The 19374-nt window shown below is 45.2% G+C and overlaps 2 protein-coding genes across 2 annotated transcripts; one reads left to right on the forward strand and one right to left on the reverse strand.

The window, feature by feature from the left end:
- Nucleotides 1-4640: 4640 nt before the first annotated feature.
- Nucleotides 4641-9832, reverse strand: LOC123486505. Its single transcript, XM_045217825.1, has 4 exons — nt 9119-9832; nt 8513-8655; nt 8173-8284; nt 4641-7972 (listed from the first exon to the last, which is right to left on the reverse strand). The coding sequence occupies exons 1-4, from the start codon at nt 9408-9410 to the stop codon at nt 5346-5348; spliced, it is 3174 nt and encodes a 1057-aa protein (XP_045073760.1). The 5' UTR covers nt 9411-9832; the 3' UTR covers nt 4641-5345.
- Nucleotides 9833-10175: 343 nt separating this feature from the next.
- Nucleotides 10176-19301, forward strand: LOC121560336. The gene is made up of 4 exons (XM_041873347.2): nt 10176-10860; nt 18029-18165; nt 18531-18627; nt 18887-19301. Exons 1-4 carry the CDS (start codon nt 10581-10583, stop codon nt 19120-19122), a joined length of 750 nt encoding a protein of 249 aa, XP_041729281.2. The 5' UTR covers nt 10176-10580; the 3' UTR covers nt 19123-19301.
- The last annotated feature ends 73 nt before the right edge of the window (nt 19302-19374 follow it).

The raw sequence follows: 19374 nt of genomic DNA on the forward strand, positions 1-19374 counted from the left end.
GTAATCAGAGGAAGGCACAATCTAATGCGAAACAGCTATTACCTAGATCATTGATTTAGTAATAAGATCAGGAAGATAGTAATAATAGGAAGCTGGATAGGAGAATTTAAGATAGGGACTAGCTGTCCAGAAATAGATGAAGAAGGATGAGTTAAGGAATAAATGCAGAGACGAAATACAGAAAGAGTTGTGAAGTGTTCTTCTATACTTGAAGTACCAAAACCGTTAAACAAGAAACAAATGCATACTGGTAAATTAAGTGATCTTATCTATGGGAAGGCAATGGCAGCCCATGGTAAAATCATTTGGAACTCTGAGGAGGAGGAACAATTTATGAAGATAAAAAAGTTGCTCACTTCCCAAACAGTCTTAGCTTTTCCTACATATAACAGGGATTTTACCCAAATGGTAGAGAGTAAAGAGGGATATATGACATTGGTCGTGATTTAAAGATGGTGATGAGGGAGATTGTTTAGTGGACTATTAGATTAACTGGGTTAATCACGAACATAGAGTTTGAATTCTTTGTTGCTAGGCGGAAGACTTAGTTAGGTTATTTCAGTGTGTAAGTGAAGTGGGAATCCATGGCTGTCCTACGTTATCAGTGAATGAAAGCAGAAGGGAGCCTTTTGCTTCTCTCCTCAAGCAGAGAGGAAAAAGCTGCCAGGGTTGAGCAGAGTTCAGGCTAAAACCTTTGTCTCTCCTTTGCTATCTTCTTGATTGATTACAGCATGAAGGGGGGTTTGAAAGATTTAAGTATGGACCTGTCATGTCCAACCATCAGTCTTCAGGTCAAGCCCGGGAGAGCCGGGGTAGAACAGAGTTTGAACTAAACATGATTGTTTTTACAAGATAAGGGATTGATTGATTGGATTACTATTGATTCTGAACTTAATGAAAGTCGAATTTAGCCGCCATAAGAGACAAAGGAAGTGGGAGGAGCAATAAAGAAGCAAGGGACAGTCTCAAAAATAAATAAGGGATGGCAATTGGATGATAAATTACCAATATTACCTAAGTGATTGTTTAGGTAGGTGGTAATATTGACACATGGGCAGTGACATGTGTCTAGAGGGGGGAAGATGGTAGTGGTAGGATTAAATAGTAAATATACGAAGGAGAGGACAAAATATTAAAAAAAAACATTTTTTTAGATACAGTCTAGAAAGAGAATACTGATGTGAACGGTATGATTAGAGAGGGGTTAAGGAAAACACACAGGAGAGCAGGAAGAAATGGGGTACAAGGTCTACCGATAGTATTAATGACGATCAGGAGAACTCCAGATGAAGAAGGGTTATTGCCATTGGAGAAGGGATTTGGTAGACCATAGAGAATGCCAGAGTTAGGAGGACCAGAGAAGGCAGAAATAGAAATTAAGAGCACCCTAGCAGAACACGTGAGAAGGTAGTTTATTAACCACACCGGTATGTCAGAGGTTTTGTGCCCCACAGGTGAACTAAAGGAGAAGGGGACCCACTCTATTTAACCAGGTGACTGGTGAGCATCCAGTCCCTAAAGAAGAAAGACTGGAAGCAGGCCTGTTGGGAAGGGCCCTATCAGGTTATATTGGTCACTGCCTTTGCCATTAGAATAGCAGAAAGAGCAACCTGGGTCCACGTTACCCACTGCAAAAAGGTAAGAACACATACAAGCACCACTGAACACACGCAGAGTTAGAGAGAAGAACTAGACCAATAGGGTCTGGGGATCACCTCTGTTAACGAAGATCTCCTACCCCGACCTATCATCACTGTAGTGTGTTCTCAGGGTGTGAGTATTGGGTAATACCAAGCAGAAAGACTGAGGACAGGAGAGGGTTGGCGGTTTTTGGGAATAGGGGTGACTTGAGCTGCATCATAGTCTCGGCAATGGTCTTGATATGTCAAGATCCACCACCAATTACGCTATGCCCTTACCATTGTTAAGAAGTAAAAGAGAAGAGAAGCGACCCGACATACTGACCGTCAAGGACGAGTGGCCTACAAAATGGGAGTCAGAGAAGGGCAGACTGTAGGATTCAAAATAAAGGTTAGGGACGTAGCCAACGGGTGGGGTACATGTCAATAAGCAACTTGGGATTATAAAATCCCATTATATTCGTGTTCGGCCCCCACAGCGGATTGTTCCTAGACTCAAGTGTTTAAACACACTTGGGGACGGGGATATGAGACCGGGTGGGACTGAACATCCAGATGGGTGGTAAAGAGAAACAAAGACAACACCAATTATCAATTGGAGATAGTAGTAATGTGATTGACTTAAGTTCAGAAGCACAGGAGATAATTCTGAACCTTACAGCCCCTGTAACCGATGGGTGGTGGGCGTGTGCCAGTAAAGGCAGTATAAGGCAGAGAATACCAAAAGGGTGGCTAGATACGTGCACCCTGGTTCTACTGATTCAGCTAGTTAGAATTAGTCACCAGGAACCAAGGAAAGGGTTAAACAGACGTAGGAGGAGTTTTAACAAGAAGGAGAATAGCCCTATTTAGATGGATGCGATTGGGATACCAAGGGGGGTATCGGATGGATACCAAGCTATGAATGAATTAGGGGAAGGGTTTACTACCACGTTCTTTTGGTGGGTGACAATAAACAAAATTGTGGATTGGATTAATTATATCTATTACGACCAACAACAATTTATTGGCCAGACTAGTGATGCAGTAAAAGGGATCTCTGAACAATTATCCGCCATCTCACTCATGACTTAGGAAAAGAGGTTGGCTCTAGATCAGGCAGAAAGGGGCGGTGTCTATAGAATGATAAGCCATTGTTGCACATTTATCCCTAACAACACCACACCGGATGGGACGGTCACCAGAGCTCTTGCAGAATTAACTGCTCTAAGTGAAGAATGAGCTGAGAACTCAGAAATTAGTACATCGAGGATAGGGTGGTTTGATGAAATGTTTGGTAAATGGAAAACCATAGCAGCCACCATCTTAGGGGTGGTCAGCATTTGTATGGGTATTCTTGTATTATGTGGTTATTGTCTTGTTCCCTGTGTCCGAGGATTGGTGAGTAAGGCGTTGGTGAAATGCAGTATCTCAACAATGATGAGAGATGGACCGACTCCCCGGACTCTGACCAGGGGAGTGGGAAAAACGATCCTCCAGGCTTGGTGGATGACGAGGACTTTGACCCTGAAAGACCGCAATTGGATGAAATGTTTATTAGTTCTGACGTATGAAGATCAGATTGGTCATGCTTGTAAAAATGTAGTCAAAGGGTGGACTGATGAATTATGATTATGACTAAAATTGTTAACCCCAATACTGATGATGACTGTGTGAACTGTGTTAGGGTTATCATTATGAACCCACTAACAGAGGGGTTGAGTTAGAAACTGCTGAGACAAACATTCCAGGGTGAAGGGGACTGAGAAACTGGTTAAAGGCCTCCTAAAGGTGGGAGGAGCAAAGTGCCTTTGTGTGTCAAGGGGTATAAAAGCTGTATATGTGTTTTTTGGCCGCAGAGCTCTCAATGATTAAACATACAGATCATTCTTGCCGGTTGTGGACATTTGTTTAATTCATGATTAAACCAGAGCCTTACACCCTCTGGGAATTATTCAAAGCATTAAGTTTGATTAATTAGAGATAGAAATTCTCGTGACACACTGGGAGACAAATTCACCTTTCAGCAGGACAATAACCTAAAACACACTGGAGTTGGTAAGCAAGACGACATTGAATGTTGCAGAGTGGCCTAGTTACAGTCTTGACTTAAATCGGCATGCAAATGTATGGTAAGACTTGAAAACGTCTGTCTAGCAATGATCAACAACCAACAACCAGAGCTTGAAGAATTTTGAAAAGAATAAATGGGCAAATGTTGTACAATCCAGATGTGCAAAGCTCTTAGAGACTTACCCAGAAAGACTCACAGCTGTAATCACTGCTAAAGGTGATTATAATAATGTATTGACTCAGGGGTGTGAATACTTATGTAAATGAGATATTTATGTATTTCATTTTCACAAAAATTGCCAAACTATCTAAAAACATTTCATTAATTTGTCATTATGGGGTATTGTGTGTAGATGGTGAATAATTTCTTTAAAATCAATTTTGAATTCAGGCTTTAACACAACAAAACATGGAATAAGTCAAGGGGTATGAATACTTTCTGAAAACACTGTAGATGTCCTACTGCCATTAGTTGATATGATAAATAATACATTTCCCACATAGAATCACAATAGCCAAAGCAAAATATTAACTTTGATTGGTTCTTGCAAACTGACCCAGAGAGATGAGACAGATTTATTTTCAATGTATCTAGCAAATCTGATATTTCAATGTCATAGAAAGCCCATCCTAAATGGTTTAAACTTTAAAATGACTGATAGTGTTGGGCCCAACATGTGCCTGGAAGCTGAAACAATGCACCCTCCCAAGCATATCTAATAGCACTGAAAAATTATTAAAACAAGTAATGTCTTGTTTTAAACATTCAACAGCACTGAATAGGTTAAAACCTAGAATAAACTTAAAGCTATCTTTTAGGGTTAGGCCTAAATCTATCAGCCCAATCCATTTTTATTCTATAAATTTACATTTTAGTGATTTAGCAGACGCTCTTCTCCAGAGCGACTTACAGGTGCAATTAGGGTTAAGTGCCTTGCTTGCGACAGATTTTTCACCTAGTCGGCTCGGGGATTAGAACCAGCGACCTTCCGGTTACTGGCACAACGCTCTTAACCACTAAGTCACCTGCCGCCCAACCATGAGGAACATCATTGATCAAAAGTGCAATGAAAGCACAGATAACATTAACATAAAACACATTGAAACTAGTTCAAACCTGTTGAACATAAAACCATAATGTGCGTGACCACGATAAAACTAATATAACCTTGCTTTTCGGCTTTTCAATTTCATAATAAACTAAATTAACAAATTGACAAATAATCAGATTTTGTTTTAAATACAATAAATGTAAATTCAACATTTCTCTTTTCTTTTTTTTACACTACGTCATTCTCTCACAGCATGAACCTTCCAAACAAAAGCAAGCCCAAATGTTTACACAACCAAAGCGTTGACACTTAATCAATCAATACATAAAAACATAAAAGAACAAGTCCTTCCAAATCACTTTCAGAATTCAAGCCCAAATTAAAAAAGGATTAAATGTATTTTTTTCCTCACCCAACTACACACAATATCCCATCAAAACCTATATGGCTGGGTTTTGAATTCACAAATGGAGAAAGAGTGCACTATTCCCAACTATGACACCCTATTCACATTTAATGCACTGCTTTGGACCAGAGCCAGCATAGTGCACTATATAGCGAATAGGGTGCCATTTAAGACTCGTCCCCTCCACTGCCCTCTTTATATGTCTTTGTGTATGGTCTTCAAGTGTTTCTTCAGATGGCCAGTCTGTTTGAAGTGCTTGCCACACTCGGAGCAGGTGTAGGGTTTCTCCCCGGTGTGGACCAGTTTGTGCCTCTTCAGATTATTGTAATCCAGAAATCCCTTCCCGCAGTATGAGCACCAGTGTCTCTTCTCCCCGTTGTGCCACCTCAGGTGAACATTCAGCTCCACACGCCTCTTGAACCGCTTCACACAGAGGGAGCAGGCAAAGGGTTTCTCTCCAGTGTGAACGCGGAGATGCGTCTCCATGTCGCGCCGAATGGCAAAGCGTTTGCCACAGATCGGGCAGGCGAACGGGCGCACGCCGCTGTGGACCATCTGCTTGTGCTTGGTCAGGCCAAAGCGGTAGACGAAGGTCTTGCTGCACTGCGGACACTGGTGGCCCCGCTGGTTGCCGTGGACGCGGGCGTGGCGGTTGAGGCCCTTGAGGTTGGGGAAGTCCTTGCCGCAGGCGGAGCAGACGAACGGGCGCTTCCCCGTGTGGAGGGATGCATGGCTCTCTAAAGCAGCTGCGCTGCTCAGGACACGACCGCAGTCTGCGCACTGGTTCTTGGCCAGGCGTTTCCGTGGAGACTGTTGGAGCTGGTACGGTGGCGACCACATCGGTTGTGATTGGCGGTACCACCGCGCCTGCTGGAACATCAGTGGGCTCTGAGGGGACTTTTTGAAGCCAGAGCGAATGCTGCCAGTGAACGGGACAGGTTGAGGGGTGGAGGGAGACCGTTTCAAATGTAATGTTGCCGCAGCCACCAAACGAGGTCTTCCACGGCGAGGGGTGGTGGAAGTGTCCTTGAACGGGTGAGGCTGTGGGTGAGGGGAGGTGGCAGGAGAAGGGTTCACGTTCGCCCCCGTAGCCTGGCGTGGGCTGGTGCGGCGTGGGCTGGGGGCACCGTGAGGGCTGGTGCAGCGTGGGCTGGAGGTGGAGGCAGTGTGAGGGCTAGGGCTGTACGACCGGCGGCGCTGTGGGGTGGAAGGCAGAAATGGTGTCTGTGTGACTAGACCTCTAAGCTCTGACTTAAGACCACGTTGTGAGGCCTTGGTGACCTTTGACCTACTCCTCTTAGCCTGGGCTAGCGCCAAACCTCTCTGAGCCTGCACCCAGGTCATGTTTCTCTTCTTGGATTTGGACAAGCCTCCTCCAACACCTCCACCAATAGGTGACTGTCTAGTCGGGGAGGTCACATCAGTGTTAGCTCCTCCCTCTTCCTCAATGATGATTTGGTCACTACTTCCTTGTCCAGTAGACTTGTCGTCAGCCGTCACACCGTTAGTGGTGTCCTCTACTACATCCTGGTCAACGTGTGATTCACTGGACTTTTCTCCTCCGTTCTGCATCACCTTTGAGTAGTCGTGGTCTAGAGGGGCGGTTCTATCTCCTCTGAGTTTCTTAGCAACCACGGGAGATGGGGTACTGTCCTGGGGGCGGGACCTTAAGCAAAGGCGGAGACCAGAGAGGATCGCTTCACGAGGACTTGACTTTCGGCCGCCGCCTACCTGGACAACAATCTCCTCCTTTTTCTCGCCGGCGGGGGTCGTCTCCGTAGCGACAGACCTGGTCATCACAGCTTCCGTAGACATGGCAGGGAGGGGGGAAGGCCCCTCCCCCTCCTCGTCTTCCTCCACCCTCGGCGGGGTGCGTACTAGGGGTACTACTGACAACTGAGCTATAAACTGTGTCTTAGACATTTGACAGGGGCCAGAGGGTGAGGGTGTGGTTACAGCAGGGGCTGACGGCTGTACAGAGGCTTCATCAGATGTCTCTGGGACAGCAGGTGACTTCGGAGGTGGCACGGTGGAGGAGCGTTGCACATGCTCAGTGACCAACGACACCTGCTTCTCAGGGGGGCCGGCAAGTTCTTCAGACAAAGTCAGCAACGGAGCGGACTGGACCGGTGTTGGCAGAGTTGCCGTGGCAACACCCGACTTCTCCAAAACTGTAGGCGGTTGCGGTTGTGTTGGTGGTGCGGCCGGTGGTCCATCGGGTACGGCTGTAGGCCTAGCTGGTTGTGTTGAGGGCACTACTATTGGACGAGCTACAGGTAGTACGTCTGTGTGAGACTGTGATGGTGGTGCTCGAGGAGGTCGGGGTGGACGAGGGGGTACGAGGCTGGGCTGTGTATCCTGAAGAGGGGTACTGGGTAACCCGGAGAGGACAGGTGGCGGGCGCTCTGACGCTGCTGCTGTCGCCGTTACGGTAGACTGGACCGCTGTGGTCGTTTGGACAGTTTCTTTTGACAGAGTAGTTACCGTGGACTGGACCATTACAGTCGACAGGACAGTTGATGTAGACTGGATAGTGGCTGGTGATTGAGAAGATGCTGTCAGGTGTAATGTTGATGGAGACTCTGCCACTGGTTTTACCAGTGACTGCTGTTCTGTTCCAGGGGCCTGGTCCTGGCCTGCACTGCCCCTGGTAACCCTTCTGGTCCTGGGCTGGGATGGGCTGAGAGCCTGGGCGGCCTCCTGGGTGTCTGGATCTCCCTGGAGGAGGGCCACTGCGGCTCCTGAGGTAGGCTGGGTGGTGGGAGGCCTTTCCTGGGTGTAACGGTTGACCAGGGCCCTGACGGCTCCAGGAGGGACCAGGGCTACATAGGGAGGGAGATTGACAGGACGGAGAAAGGTGGAGGGGATAGTGGAAAGAGGGAGACGTGGAGAGAGACAGAGAAAGAACAAAATAATAACAGTGGAGAGATTATTAGAGATATTAGAGTTTGTTTCTCATCCCAATACTCTTTAATACATTGTAATAACGTGTGATTCAGAAGCAGGTCTCCCTAGTTCCTACCTCTTCCTGGTAACTCTCTGAGAGGTTGTCTACGGACCAGTGTCGGGGGCTCTCCCCCCTCCTGCTTCAGCAGTATGTACCCAGGGGAGTAGTCATCAGAATAGTCTGCCTCCTCGGGGGAAGGCAACCACAACAGCTCAGGGTCAACAAAAACTCTGACAAAGGCTGTGAGGCCGATGTAAGTAAGTTTAAATAAACAAGTGATACTAGCAAGCACAGTGTGAAGGTTTTTCTTTTCTCTGGGGTCGACAACAATAGAGAGGTGGATAAATTGAAAAGACAGCACAAACAGATCTGGGACTCAGACTAGGTGGGGACTCAGGCTAGAAGCCTGTCTTACCCAATCCACCTCCTGTTTGATCAGTACAAAGGCCATCTGTGGGTTGCCCTCCTCGTCGTAGGCCCCACGATGCAGCTCCATCCCCTGGTTCTCCTCGCGCTGGTGCTGCTCCCCAGCCTGAGGCAAAGCATGCGCTGTCAGAACTGGAAATAACAGATCAGGAGAGAGTGGTAGTTAAGATATAAGCACAAAATAATGCTTAGTTAAAGATTAGAAACCAACTGATGTGACAGAACATTTCAACATCCTATGTTGCAACCAAATAAATAGAATCCAGTCAAATTGCCAGGGTTCGAGGTTCCAAGCCCGTTCTATGGATTCTATACCTATCATTTTGGGTGACATATCAATCCCTAGGTTATCAAGGATCTCTTTTCAGTCATTTATGAATGCATAATAACAGACTACACCTCTCAAAACCATATGTTCTGTCTAATATTGTAGTCTATACAAATTAAATGTAACTACATGAAGCAGTTTTGGAAATTATTATTAACTTTGAGCCTTCATGCTCAGCTAGCTAGTTATCATGTTGTGTGATCATGGATGAGTCATTTGAACGTAGATAGATAGATAGATAGATAGCTAGCTAACGTTTCAACTCACCGCATTGAACGCCAATGTCACATTTGCCGATACGTGTTGTTCTTTGGCTCGGTCTGGGCTCTGCGGTTTGGCTTTCACTTTCACCCGTCGATTTCTTCGCATTTTCAGGGGATCGAATCCTTGATTTGAGGTACTCGTTATCTTCTTTTATTCTGCATATTTCGGCTCGCAGTTCCTCAATAGTTGTTTCGTAAAGTTTCGTTGTCTCAGTGACTGCAGTCTTCAATACACTCTCCATAACAGAGGCGAACTGGATTTGAAAACCGTCTTTCAACATGTTGGCGGCAGCCATCTTCAACCAACACTCATATACATGTGCATTCGATTATTATTTCGAATATAATGTACAAGATTGATCAGAACATGGCTTCTTCCTCTATGGACTCGGCACACGGTGCTTTGTGTGGTGGTGGTTTGGATAAATCGATTCAGTCTAGATTTCCTGTAAATAATTTACACAATTTTATTAAAATAGCCAATTATATTTTTTAACCTTATTTACAGTAAACGTGAGAAAATGCAAAGTTTTTGTTCAAATAAATATATTTTCTCTCTAGAAAGGAGCGTTCCCATGTATATTGTCCCACTATCAGATCCATGGGTTTGTTTTTGTGCTATTGTTTTGTGAAGACTTTAGCAAAGATTTTTTATTACTAAACCAATATAGACCACAGGCTGTTGTTTCCAATGGGAACAAATGAGTCATAGTTGGCAGAACAAGCAGCAAGGAGGTGGGCAGAGCCAAACACGAGTTAGCGAGATCCTATTGGCGCGTTCGAACATTAATCTGCATATTTCCGATAGGCAACGCCTTCCCTGAAGTGCGCGTGTGCAATAACTTAATTCGCCTTGGCGCTCCTTCTAAACAACGCGATTTTTTAATCTTTCGCAAAGGGTAAAGTCTACAAAACGTAGTCCACTCTGATCATAACAGATTTTATTTTTTGGTTAGAGAAAACTTTATTGAGATCAAATGTTTCATCTATGAGAAAATTTGCAGATTGTCGGCCAAAATCCATCTCGTTCCATCTTCTCCCACTGCCGGCCAGTGGGCTTCCTCTCACTACCATATTTAGTAGTGAGTGAACTGCTAAGCGGATGCTTCACGTTTGTACATCCGGTGAAATATCTGTCTCATTGTACTATCTGTGACTTTAGTGTTGGCTCTGTAACTATCTAACTGCCATAAGCTTGCGTTCTCTCAATACCTATTGTATTTATTCGAATAACCTCATACAGTAAATGCTACATATTATATCTTGAAATTATTACTATTGTTATTAGGACCGTCATTGAGAGCGACAACTTCCAACAGTAGCTAGCTTTGCTAGCCTGCTAACGTTAGCTAGCGTCCTCCTAGCCTTTTGCTGAACTGGATCGTAACACTGACCCACCTGAACAAAAGTAGCTAAACGTTACGAACTCTTAACTGTAGCTAGATACACATATATAGTTTGCCTTCATGTCTGAAGCCATCGTAACCTTCCAGTCTAAGCTCTCTGGAGTCATGGAGACGGTATTCAAGGCTGCCATGTACGAGATCACCAGGCTGGTGGAGGATAGCTTCCTGAAGGAGGTGTCCCGGAGCCGGGAGCAGATCGAGTCACTGAAGAAGCGGTTGCAGTGGTCAGAGAACAGACGCAGGGAGAGGGACAGAGAGGGAGGCCAGAGGGGAAATTGTGGGGACTATGGAAGAGCTGACGAGGAAGCCGAGGAGGCAAGCTCTGGAATCTCACAGACGGGTGAGGAGAGAGACATCTAAACACATATCTACACTGAGTTTACAAAACATTAGGAACACCTGCTCTTTCCATGACAGACAAACCAGGTGAAATCTATTACCCCTAATTAATGTCACTTGTTAAATCCACTTTAATCAGTGTAGATGAAGGGGGTGAGACAGGTTAAATAAGGATTTTAAAGCATTGAGACATGGATTGTGTATGTGTGCCATTCAGAGGGTGAATAGGGTATAGTAGTAGGGGTATAGTAGTAGGTGCCAGGCGCACCGGTTTGAGTGTGTCAAGAACTGCAACGCTGCTGGGTTTTTCATGCTCAACAGTGTCCCGTGTGTATCTGGAATACATTTCAATGAACAGGTGTGCCTTCTTAAAAGTTAAATTGTGGAATTTCTTTCCTTAATGCGTTTGAGCCAATCAGTTGTGTTGTGACAAGGTGGGTGGGGGTATACAGAAGATAGCCCTATTTGGTAAAAGACCAAGTCCATATTATGGCAAGAACAGCTCAAATAATCAAAGAGAAATGACAGTCCATCATTACTTTAAGACAGGGTTCTTCAATTCCGGTCCTGGAGGGCCGAAACACTTCTGTTTTTTATTTCTACCTGGTAGTTAATTGCACTCACCTGGTGTCCCAGGTCTGAATTAGCCCCTGATTAGAAGGAGAGGATGAAAAACAGAGGTGTTTCGGCCCTCCAGGACCGGAATTGAAGAACCCTGCTTTAAGACATGAAGGTCAGTTAATACTGAACATTAAAATAACTTTGAAAGTTTCTTAAAGTGCAGTCGCAAAAAGTACTATGACGAAATTGGCTCTCTAGAGGACCGCCACAAGAATTGAAGATCCTCTGCTGCAGAGGATAAGTTCATTAGAGTTACCAGCCTCAGAAATTGCAGCAAAATAAATGCTTCACAGAGTTCAAGTAACAGACACATCTCAACATCAACTGTTCAGAGGAGACTGTGTGAATCAGGCCTTCATGGTCGAATTGCTGCAAAGAAACCACTAATAAAGGACACCATTAATAAGAAGAGACTTGCTTGGGCCAAGAAACACGAGCAATAGACATTAGACTGCTGGAAATGTGTCCTTTGGTCTGGAGTCGAAATTGGAGAGTTTTGGTTCCAACCGCTGTGTCTTTGTGAGATGCGGTGTGGGTGAACGGATGATCTCCGCATGTGTAGTTCCCACCGTAAAACATGGAGTAGGAGGTGTTATGGTGTGGGGGTGCTTTGCTGGTGACACTGTCTTTGATTTATTTAGAATTCAAGGCACACTTAACCAGCATGGCTACAACAGCATTCTGCAGTGATACGCCATCCCATCTGGTTTGGGCTTTGTGGGACTATGATTTGTTTTTTCAACAGGACAATGACCCAACACACCTCCAGGCTGTGTAAGGGCTATTTGACCAAGAAGGAGAGTGATGGAGTGCTGCATTAGATGACCTGGCATTCACAATCCCCCGACCTCAAGCAAATTTAATTGGTTTGGGATGAGTCGACCGCAGAGTGAAGGAAAAGCAGCCAACAAGTACTCAGCTTATGTGGGAACTCCTTCAAGACTGTTGGAAAAGCATTCCAGGTGAAGCTGGTTGAGCTAATGCCAAGAGTGTGCAAAGCTGTCATCAAGGCAAAGGGTGGCTATTTGAAGAATCTCAAATATAAAATATATTTTGATTTCTTTAACACTTTTTTTGGTTACTACATGATTCCATTTGTTATTTCATAGTTTTGATGTCTTTACTGTTATTCTACAATTTAGAAAATAAAGAAAAACTGTTGACTGAGTAGGTGTCCTAAAACTTTTGAACGGTAGTATATATATACTACCGTTCAAAAGTTTGGGGTCACTTAGAAATGTCCTTGATTTCGAAAGAAAATCAATTTTTTTATGTCCATAAAAATAACATCAAATTGATCAGAAATACAGTGTAGACATTGTTAATGTTGTAAATGGCTATTGTAGCTGGAAACGGCTGATTATTAATGGAATATCTACATAGGTGTACAAAGGCCCATTATCAACAACCATCAGTCCTGTGTTCCAATGGCACGTTGTGTTTTCTAATCCAAGTTTATCATTTGAAAAGTCTAATTGATCATTAGAAAACCCTTTTGCAATTATGTTAGCACAGCTGAAAACTGTTGTGCTGATTTAAAGAAGCAATAAAACTGGCCTTCTTGAGACTAGTTGAGTATCTGGAGCATCAGCAATTGTGGGTTTGATTACAGGCTCAAAATGGTCAGAAACAAATAACTTTCTTCTGAAACACATCAGTCTATTCTTGTTCTGAGAAATGAAGGCGAGAAATTGCCAAGAAACTGAAGATCTCGTACAACGCTGTGTACTACTCCCTTCACATAACAGCGCAAACTGGCTCTAACCAGAATAGAAAGAGGAGTGGGAGGCCCCGGTGCACAACTGAGCAAGAGGACAAATACATTAGTGTCTAGTTTGAGAAACAGACGCCTCACAGGTCCTCAACTGGCAGCTTCATTAAATAGTACCCGCAAAACACCAGTCTCAATGTCAACAGTGAAGAGGCCACTCCGGGATGCTGACCTTCTAGGCAGAGGTGCAAAGAAAAAGCTATATTTCTGACTGGCCAATAAAAATAAAATATTAAGATGGGCAAAAGAACACAGACACTGGACAGAGGAAGATTGGAAAAAAGTGTTATGGACAGACAAATCAAAGTTTGAGGTGTTCGGATCACAAAGAACATTTGTGAGACGCAGACCAAATGAAAAGATGCTGGAGGAGTGCTTGATGCCATCTGTCAAGCATGGTGGAGGCAATGTGATGGTCTGGGGGTGCTTTGGTGGTGGTAAATTGGGAGATTTGTACAGGGTAAAAGGGATCTTGAAGAAGGAAGGCTATCACTCCATTTTGCAACGCCATGCCATACCCTGTGGACGGCTCTTAATTGGAGCCAATTTCCTCCTACAACAGGACAATGACCCAAAGCACAGCTCCAAACTATGCAAGAACTATTTAGGGAAGAAGCAGTCAGCTGGTATTCTGTCTATAATGGAGTGGCCAGCACAGTCACCGGATCTCAACCCTATTGAGCTGTTGTGGGAGCAGCTTGACCGTATGGTACGTAAGAAGTGCCCATCAAGCCAATCCAACTTGTGGGAGGTGCTTCAGGAAGCATGGGGTGAAATCTCTTCAGATTACCTCAACAAATTGACAACTAGAATGCCAAAGGTCTGCAAGGCTGTAATTGCTGCAAATGGAGGATTCTTTGACTGAAAGCAAAGTTTGAAGGACACAATTATTATTTCAATTAGAAATCATTATTTCTAACCTTGTCAATGACTACATTTCCTATTCATATTGCTATATTTCCTATTCAAACTCATTTCATGTATGTTTTCATGGAAAACAAGGACATTTCTAAGTGACCCCAAACTTTTGAACGGTAGTGTGTGTGTATATACACTGCTCAAAAAAATAAAGGGAACACTTAAACAACACAATGTAACTCCAAGTCAATCACACTTCTGTGAAATCAAACTGTCCACTTAGGAAGCAACACTGATTGACAATACATTTCACATGCTGTTGTGCAAATGGAATAGACAACAGGTGGAAGTTATAGGCAATTAGCAAGACACCCCCAATAAAGGACTGGTTTTGCAGGTGGTGACCACAGACCACTTCTCAGTTCCTATGCTTCCTGGCTGATGTTTTGGTCACTTTTGAATGCTGGCGGTGCTTTCACTCTAGTGGTAGCATGAGACAGAGTCTACAACCCACACAAGTGGCTCAGGTAGTGCAGCTCATCCAGGATGGCACATCAATGCGAGCTGTGGCAAGACGGTTTGCTGTGTCTGTCAGCTTAGTGTCCAGAGCATGGAGGCGCTACCAGGAGACAGGCCAGTACATCAGGAGACGTGGAGGAGGCCGTAGGAGGGCAACAACCCAGCAGCAGGACTGCTACCTCCGCCTTTGTGCAAGGAGGAGCAGGAGGAGCACTGCCAGTGCCCTGCAAAATGATCTCCAGCAGGCCACAAATGTGCATGTGTCTGCTCAAACGGTCAGAAACAGACTCCATGAGGGTGGTATGAGGGCCCGACGTCCACAGGTGGGGGGTTGTGCTTACAGCCCAACACCGTGCAGGACGTTGGCATTTGCCAGAGAACACCAAGATTGGCAAATTCGCCAATCGCGCTCTTCACAGATGAAAGCAGGTTCACACTGAGCACGTGACAGACGTGACAGAGTCTGGAGCTGCCTGCAACATCCTCCAGCATGACCGGTTTGGCGGTGGGTCAGTCATGGTGTGGGGTAGCATTTCTTTGGGGGCCGCACAGCCCTCCATGTGCTCGCCAGAGGTAGCCTGACTGCCATTAGGTACCGAGATGAGATCCTCAGACCCCTTGTGAGACCATATGCTGGTGCGGTTGGCCCCTGGGTTCCTCCTAATGCAAGACAATGCTAGACCTCATGTGGCTGGAGTGTGTCAGCAGTTCCTGCAAGAGGAAGGCATTGATGCTATGGACTGGCCCGCACGTTCCCCAGACCTGAATCCAATTGAGCACATCTGGGACATCATGTCTCACTCCATCCACCAACGCCACGTTGCACCACAGACTGTCCAGGAGTTGGCGGATGCTTTAGTCCAGGTCTGGGAGGAGATCCCTCGGGAGACCATCCGCCACCTTACCAGGAGCATGCCCAGGCGTTGTAGGGGAGGTCATACAGGCACGTGGAGGCCACACACACTACTGAGCCTCATTTTGACTTGTTTTAAGGACATTACATCAAAGTTGGATCAGCCTGTAATGTGGTTTTCCACTATAATTTTGAGTGTGACTCCAAATCCAGACCTCCATGGGTTGATACATTTGATTTCCATTTATCATTTTTGTGTGATTTTGTTGTCAGCACATTCAACTATGTAAAGAAAAAGTATTTAATAAGATTATTTCATTCATTCAGATCTAGGATGTGTTATTTTAGTGTTCCCTTTATTTTTTTGAGCAGTGTATATACATACAGTCGTGGTCAAAAGTTTTGAGAATGACACACGTTTTGGTCTTCACAAAGTTTGCTGCTTCAGTGTTTTTAGATATTTTTGTCAGATGTTACCATGGTATACTGAAGTATAATTACAAGCATTCCATAAGTGTCAAAGGCTTTTATTGACAATTACATTAAGTTTATGCAAAGAGTCAATATTTGCAGTGTTGACCCTTCTTTTTCAAGACCTCTGCAATCCGCCCTGGCATGCTGTCAATTAACTTCTGGGCCACATCCTGACTGATGGCAGCCCATTCTTGCACAATCAATGCTTGGAGTTTGTCCGAATTTGTGGGTTTTTGTTTGTCCACCCGCCTCTTGAGGATCGACCATAAATTCTCAATGGGATTAAGGTCTGGGGGAGTTTCCTGGCCATGGACCCAAAATTTCGATGTTTTGTTCCCAGAGCCACTTAGTTATCACTTTCGCCTTATGGCAAGGTGCTCCATCATGCTGGAAAAGGCATTGTTTGTCACCAAAAGGTTCTTGGATGGTTGGGAGAAGTTGCTCTCTGAGAATGTGTTGGTACCATTCTTTATTCATGGCTGTGTTCTTAGGCAAAATTGTGAGTGAGCCCACTCCCCTTGGCTGAGAAGCAACCCCACACATGAATGGTCTCAGGATGCTTTACTGTTGGCATGACACAGGACTGATGGTAGCGCTCACCTTGTCTTCTCCGGACAAGCTTTTTTCCGGATGCCCCAAACATTCGGAAAGGGGATTCATCAGAGAAAATGACTTTACCCCAGTCCACAGCAGTCCAATCCCTGTACCTGTTGCAGAATATCAGTCTGTCCCTGATGTTTTTCCTGGAGAGAAGTGGCTTCCTCGCTGCCCTTCTTGACACCAGGCCATCCTCCAAAAGTCTTCGCCTCACTGTGCGTGCAGATGCACTCACACCTGTCTGCTGCCATTCCTGAGCAAGCTCTGCACTGGTGGTGCCCCGATCCCGTAGCTGAATCAACTTTAGGAGACGGTCCTGGCACTTGCTGGACTTTCTTGGGCGCCCTGAAGCATTCTTCACAACAATTGAACCTCTCTCCTTGAAGTTCTTGATGATCCGATAAATGGTTGATTTAGGTGCAATCTTACTAGCAGCAATATCCTTGCCTGTGAAGCCCTTTTTGTGCAAAGCAATGATGGACGGCACGTGTTTCCTTGCAGTTAACCATGCTTAACAGAGGAAGAACAATGATTTCAAGCACCACCCTCCTTTAAAAGCTTCCAGTCTGTTATTCTAACTCAATCAGCATGACAGTGATCTCCAGCCGTGTCCTCGTCAACACTCTCACCTGTTTTAACGAGAAAATCACTGACATGATGTCAGCTGGTCCTTTGTGGCAGGGCTGAAATGCAGTGGAAATGTTTTTGGGATTAAGTTCATTTTCATGGCAAAGAGGGACTTTGCAATGAATTGCAATTCATCTGATCACTCTTAATAACATTCTGGAGTAAATGCAAATTGCCATCATAAAAACTGAGGCAGCATACTTTGTGAAAATTAATATTTGTTTAATTCTCAAGACTTTGTGTGCTTGTATATATATGTATGTATATATATATAATATGGAATCACTCTGAAGTGGGAGTGCTGTAATGTATACCTTCCATACGTTGGTGATCAATGAGTATTGGTTTAAGAAAAGAGTTGAAGTCATGGTGGTGTCATATTAATAAGATGCTTCCTTTCCTTCATCTGCACTGATGTGAGGATACTCCATCATCCACAATGTTACTTTAGCCTTTTCTTTTACTCCAAATAAAATGTTATTATTAAAATGTTATTTTAGGTCCCGAGTGGCACAGTGGTCTAAGGCACTGCATTGCAGTGCTAGCTGTGCCACTAGAGATCCTGGTTCGAATCCAGGCTCTGTCGTAGCCGGCCGTGACCGGGAGACCCATGGGGCGGCGCACAATTGGCCCAGCGTCGTCCAGGGTAGGGAGGGAATGGCCGGCAGGGATGTAGCTCAGTTGGTAGAGCATGGTGTTTGCAAAGCCAGGGTTGTGGGTTCAATTCCCACGGGGGGCCAGTATGAAAAATATAATGTATGCACTCACTAACTGTAAGTCGCTATGGATAAGAGCGTCTGCTAAATGACTAAAATGTAAATGTAAATGTAAATGTTTACCTGTGGCCAGGTGCGGAGACGGGGCGTGGCCTGAAGCAGGAGAAAGTAGCAGGGGAGGAGTGGACCAGCTGTGGGTGTGTGGCCGGGGAAACAGCCTTCCATGATGTGAAGGAGGCAGAGGCCACCAGTCCTAGGAGAACATCTGAGGTATCTAAGGGACTAAACACCTGTGGAGGGTGCAGTGTTACAGAGACGTTCAGTTATAAATATATTTTTAAAGAACATATTAGAACAGATAGTCTGTCACTAAGAATAGGGCAGCCTCTTTCAAACCTCTCCTCATATTTGAACTGTTCCAGAACTAGCTCACCTGATTCAACTTGTCAACGAATCATCAAGCCCTTCACTACTTGAATCAGGTATGCTAGTTCAGGGCTATGACAAAGTTGTGAGATGTCTTAGGGTCCCTGAGGGAGAGTTCTGAATAGAGAACCATCATGTCTGCTCTATTCAGTTACTGTAAGTTTATCCATCAGTTTCGTCAGAATCGACTCATTAATTTGCTCTGGCAGTCCACAGAGGTCGGAGGTCAGAAGCTGGACAGCCTGCTGAAAGAGGAGCCTCTCCACAACACTGAGCTACAGGAGAAATGGGAGTTCTGCCTGGATGGTGAGTTGAGGAGTTTACAACAAACATAACACAGACAATAGCCTACCTTTAATAGCCTACCTTTAGGTTTATGAGAATGATAAGAAGAATAACTTATAGTATGCTGTGTCATTCCAAATGTATTCATTATTACACATGGCAAGTCATCTGGAAACTGTAAGTACACGTTTAGCATTACAGTTACTCTACTAAAGTTTCTAGTAATTGTAATGTCTTAAATATGAATGCTTCTAATGCCTCATGTCCCCTGTGTTTTCAGGGGCCGATGGTTCGGACGTCTCGGGGCCCAGTAAGAGTTTCAGTGAGCAGGAGCTGCAGCAGTGCCAGGATGACTGGGCATCCGGTCTAGACCAGGGCCTGAACCACCGGGCCCAGAGGGAGACCCAGGGGACCCCACTGACCCTCTCTACCGCCCTCGTTACAGCATGGAGGAACTGGGGGGCGGCTTTGAGAAGTCTGGTTACGGCAGTGATGGTGGTGGAGGCCATCGTCTAGACTTGGAAGGGCTGGATAGTCTTCCTGGTTCTCCGTCTCGTCTGGGGGCGCTGAGCTATGGAGCAGTGGGTCACTACCAGGTGAACCTGGGGGGGTCTGAGGGGGGAGACCATCACCATCGCTCCCACATGACTGGCCCCCATCGGAGCCGGAGGGAGCGGTTAGGGTTGCCAACGCGGTCCCCCATCTGGAGGTGGGAGACCTGAACTGCCTGTTGATCAACGAGGAGGGGTACCTGCAGGACTCCAGTGT

The sequence above is a fragment of the Coregonus clupeaformis genome, unplaced genomic scaffold, assembly GCF_020615455.1.
Source record: "Coregonus clupeaformis isolate EN_2021a unplaced genomic scaffold, ASM2061545v1 scaf1245, whole genome shotgun sequence".
Taxonomy (NCBI): domain Eukaryota; kingdom Metazoa; phylum Chordata; class Actinopteri; order Salmoniformes; family Salmonidae; genus Coregonus; species Coregonus clupeaformis.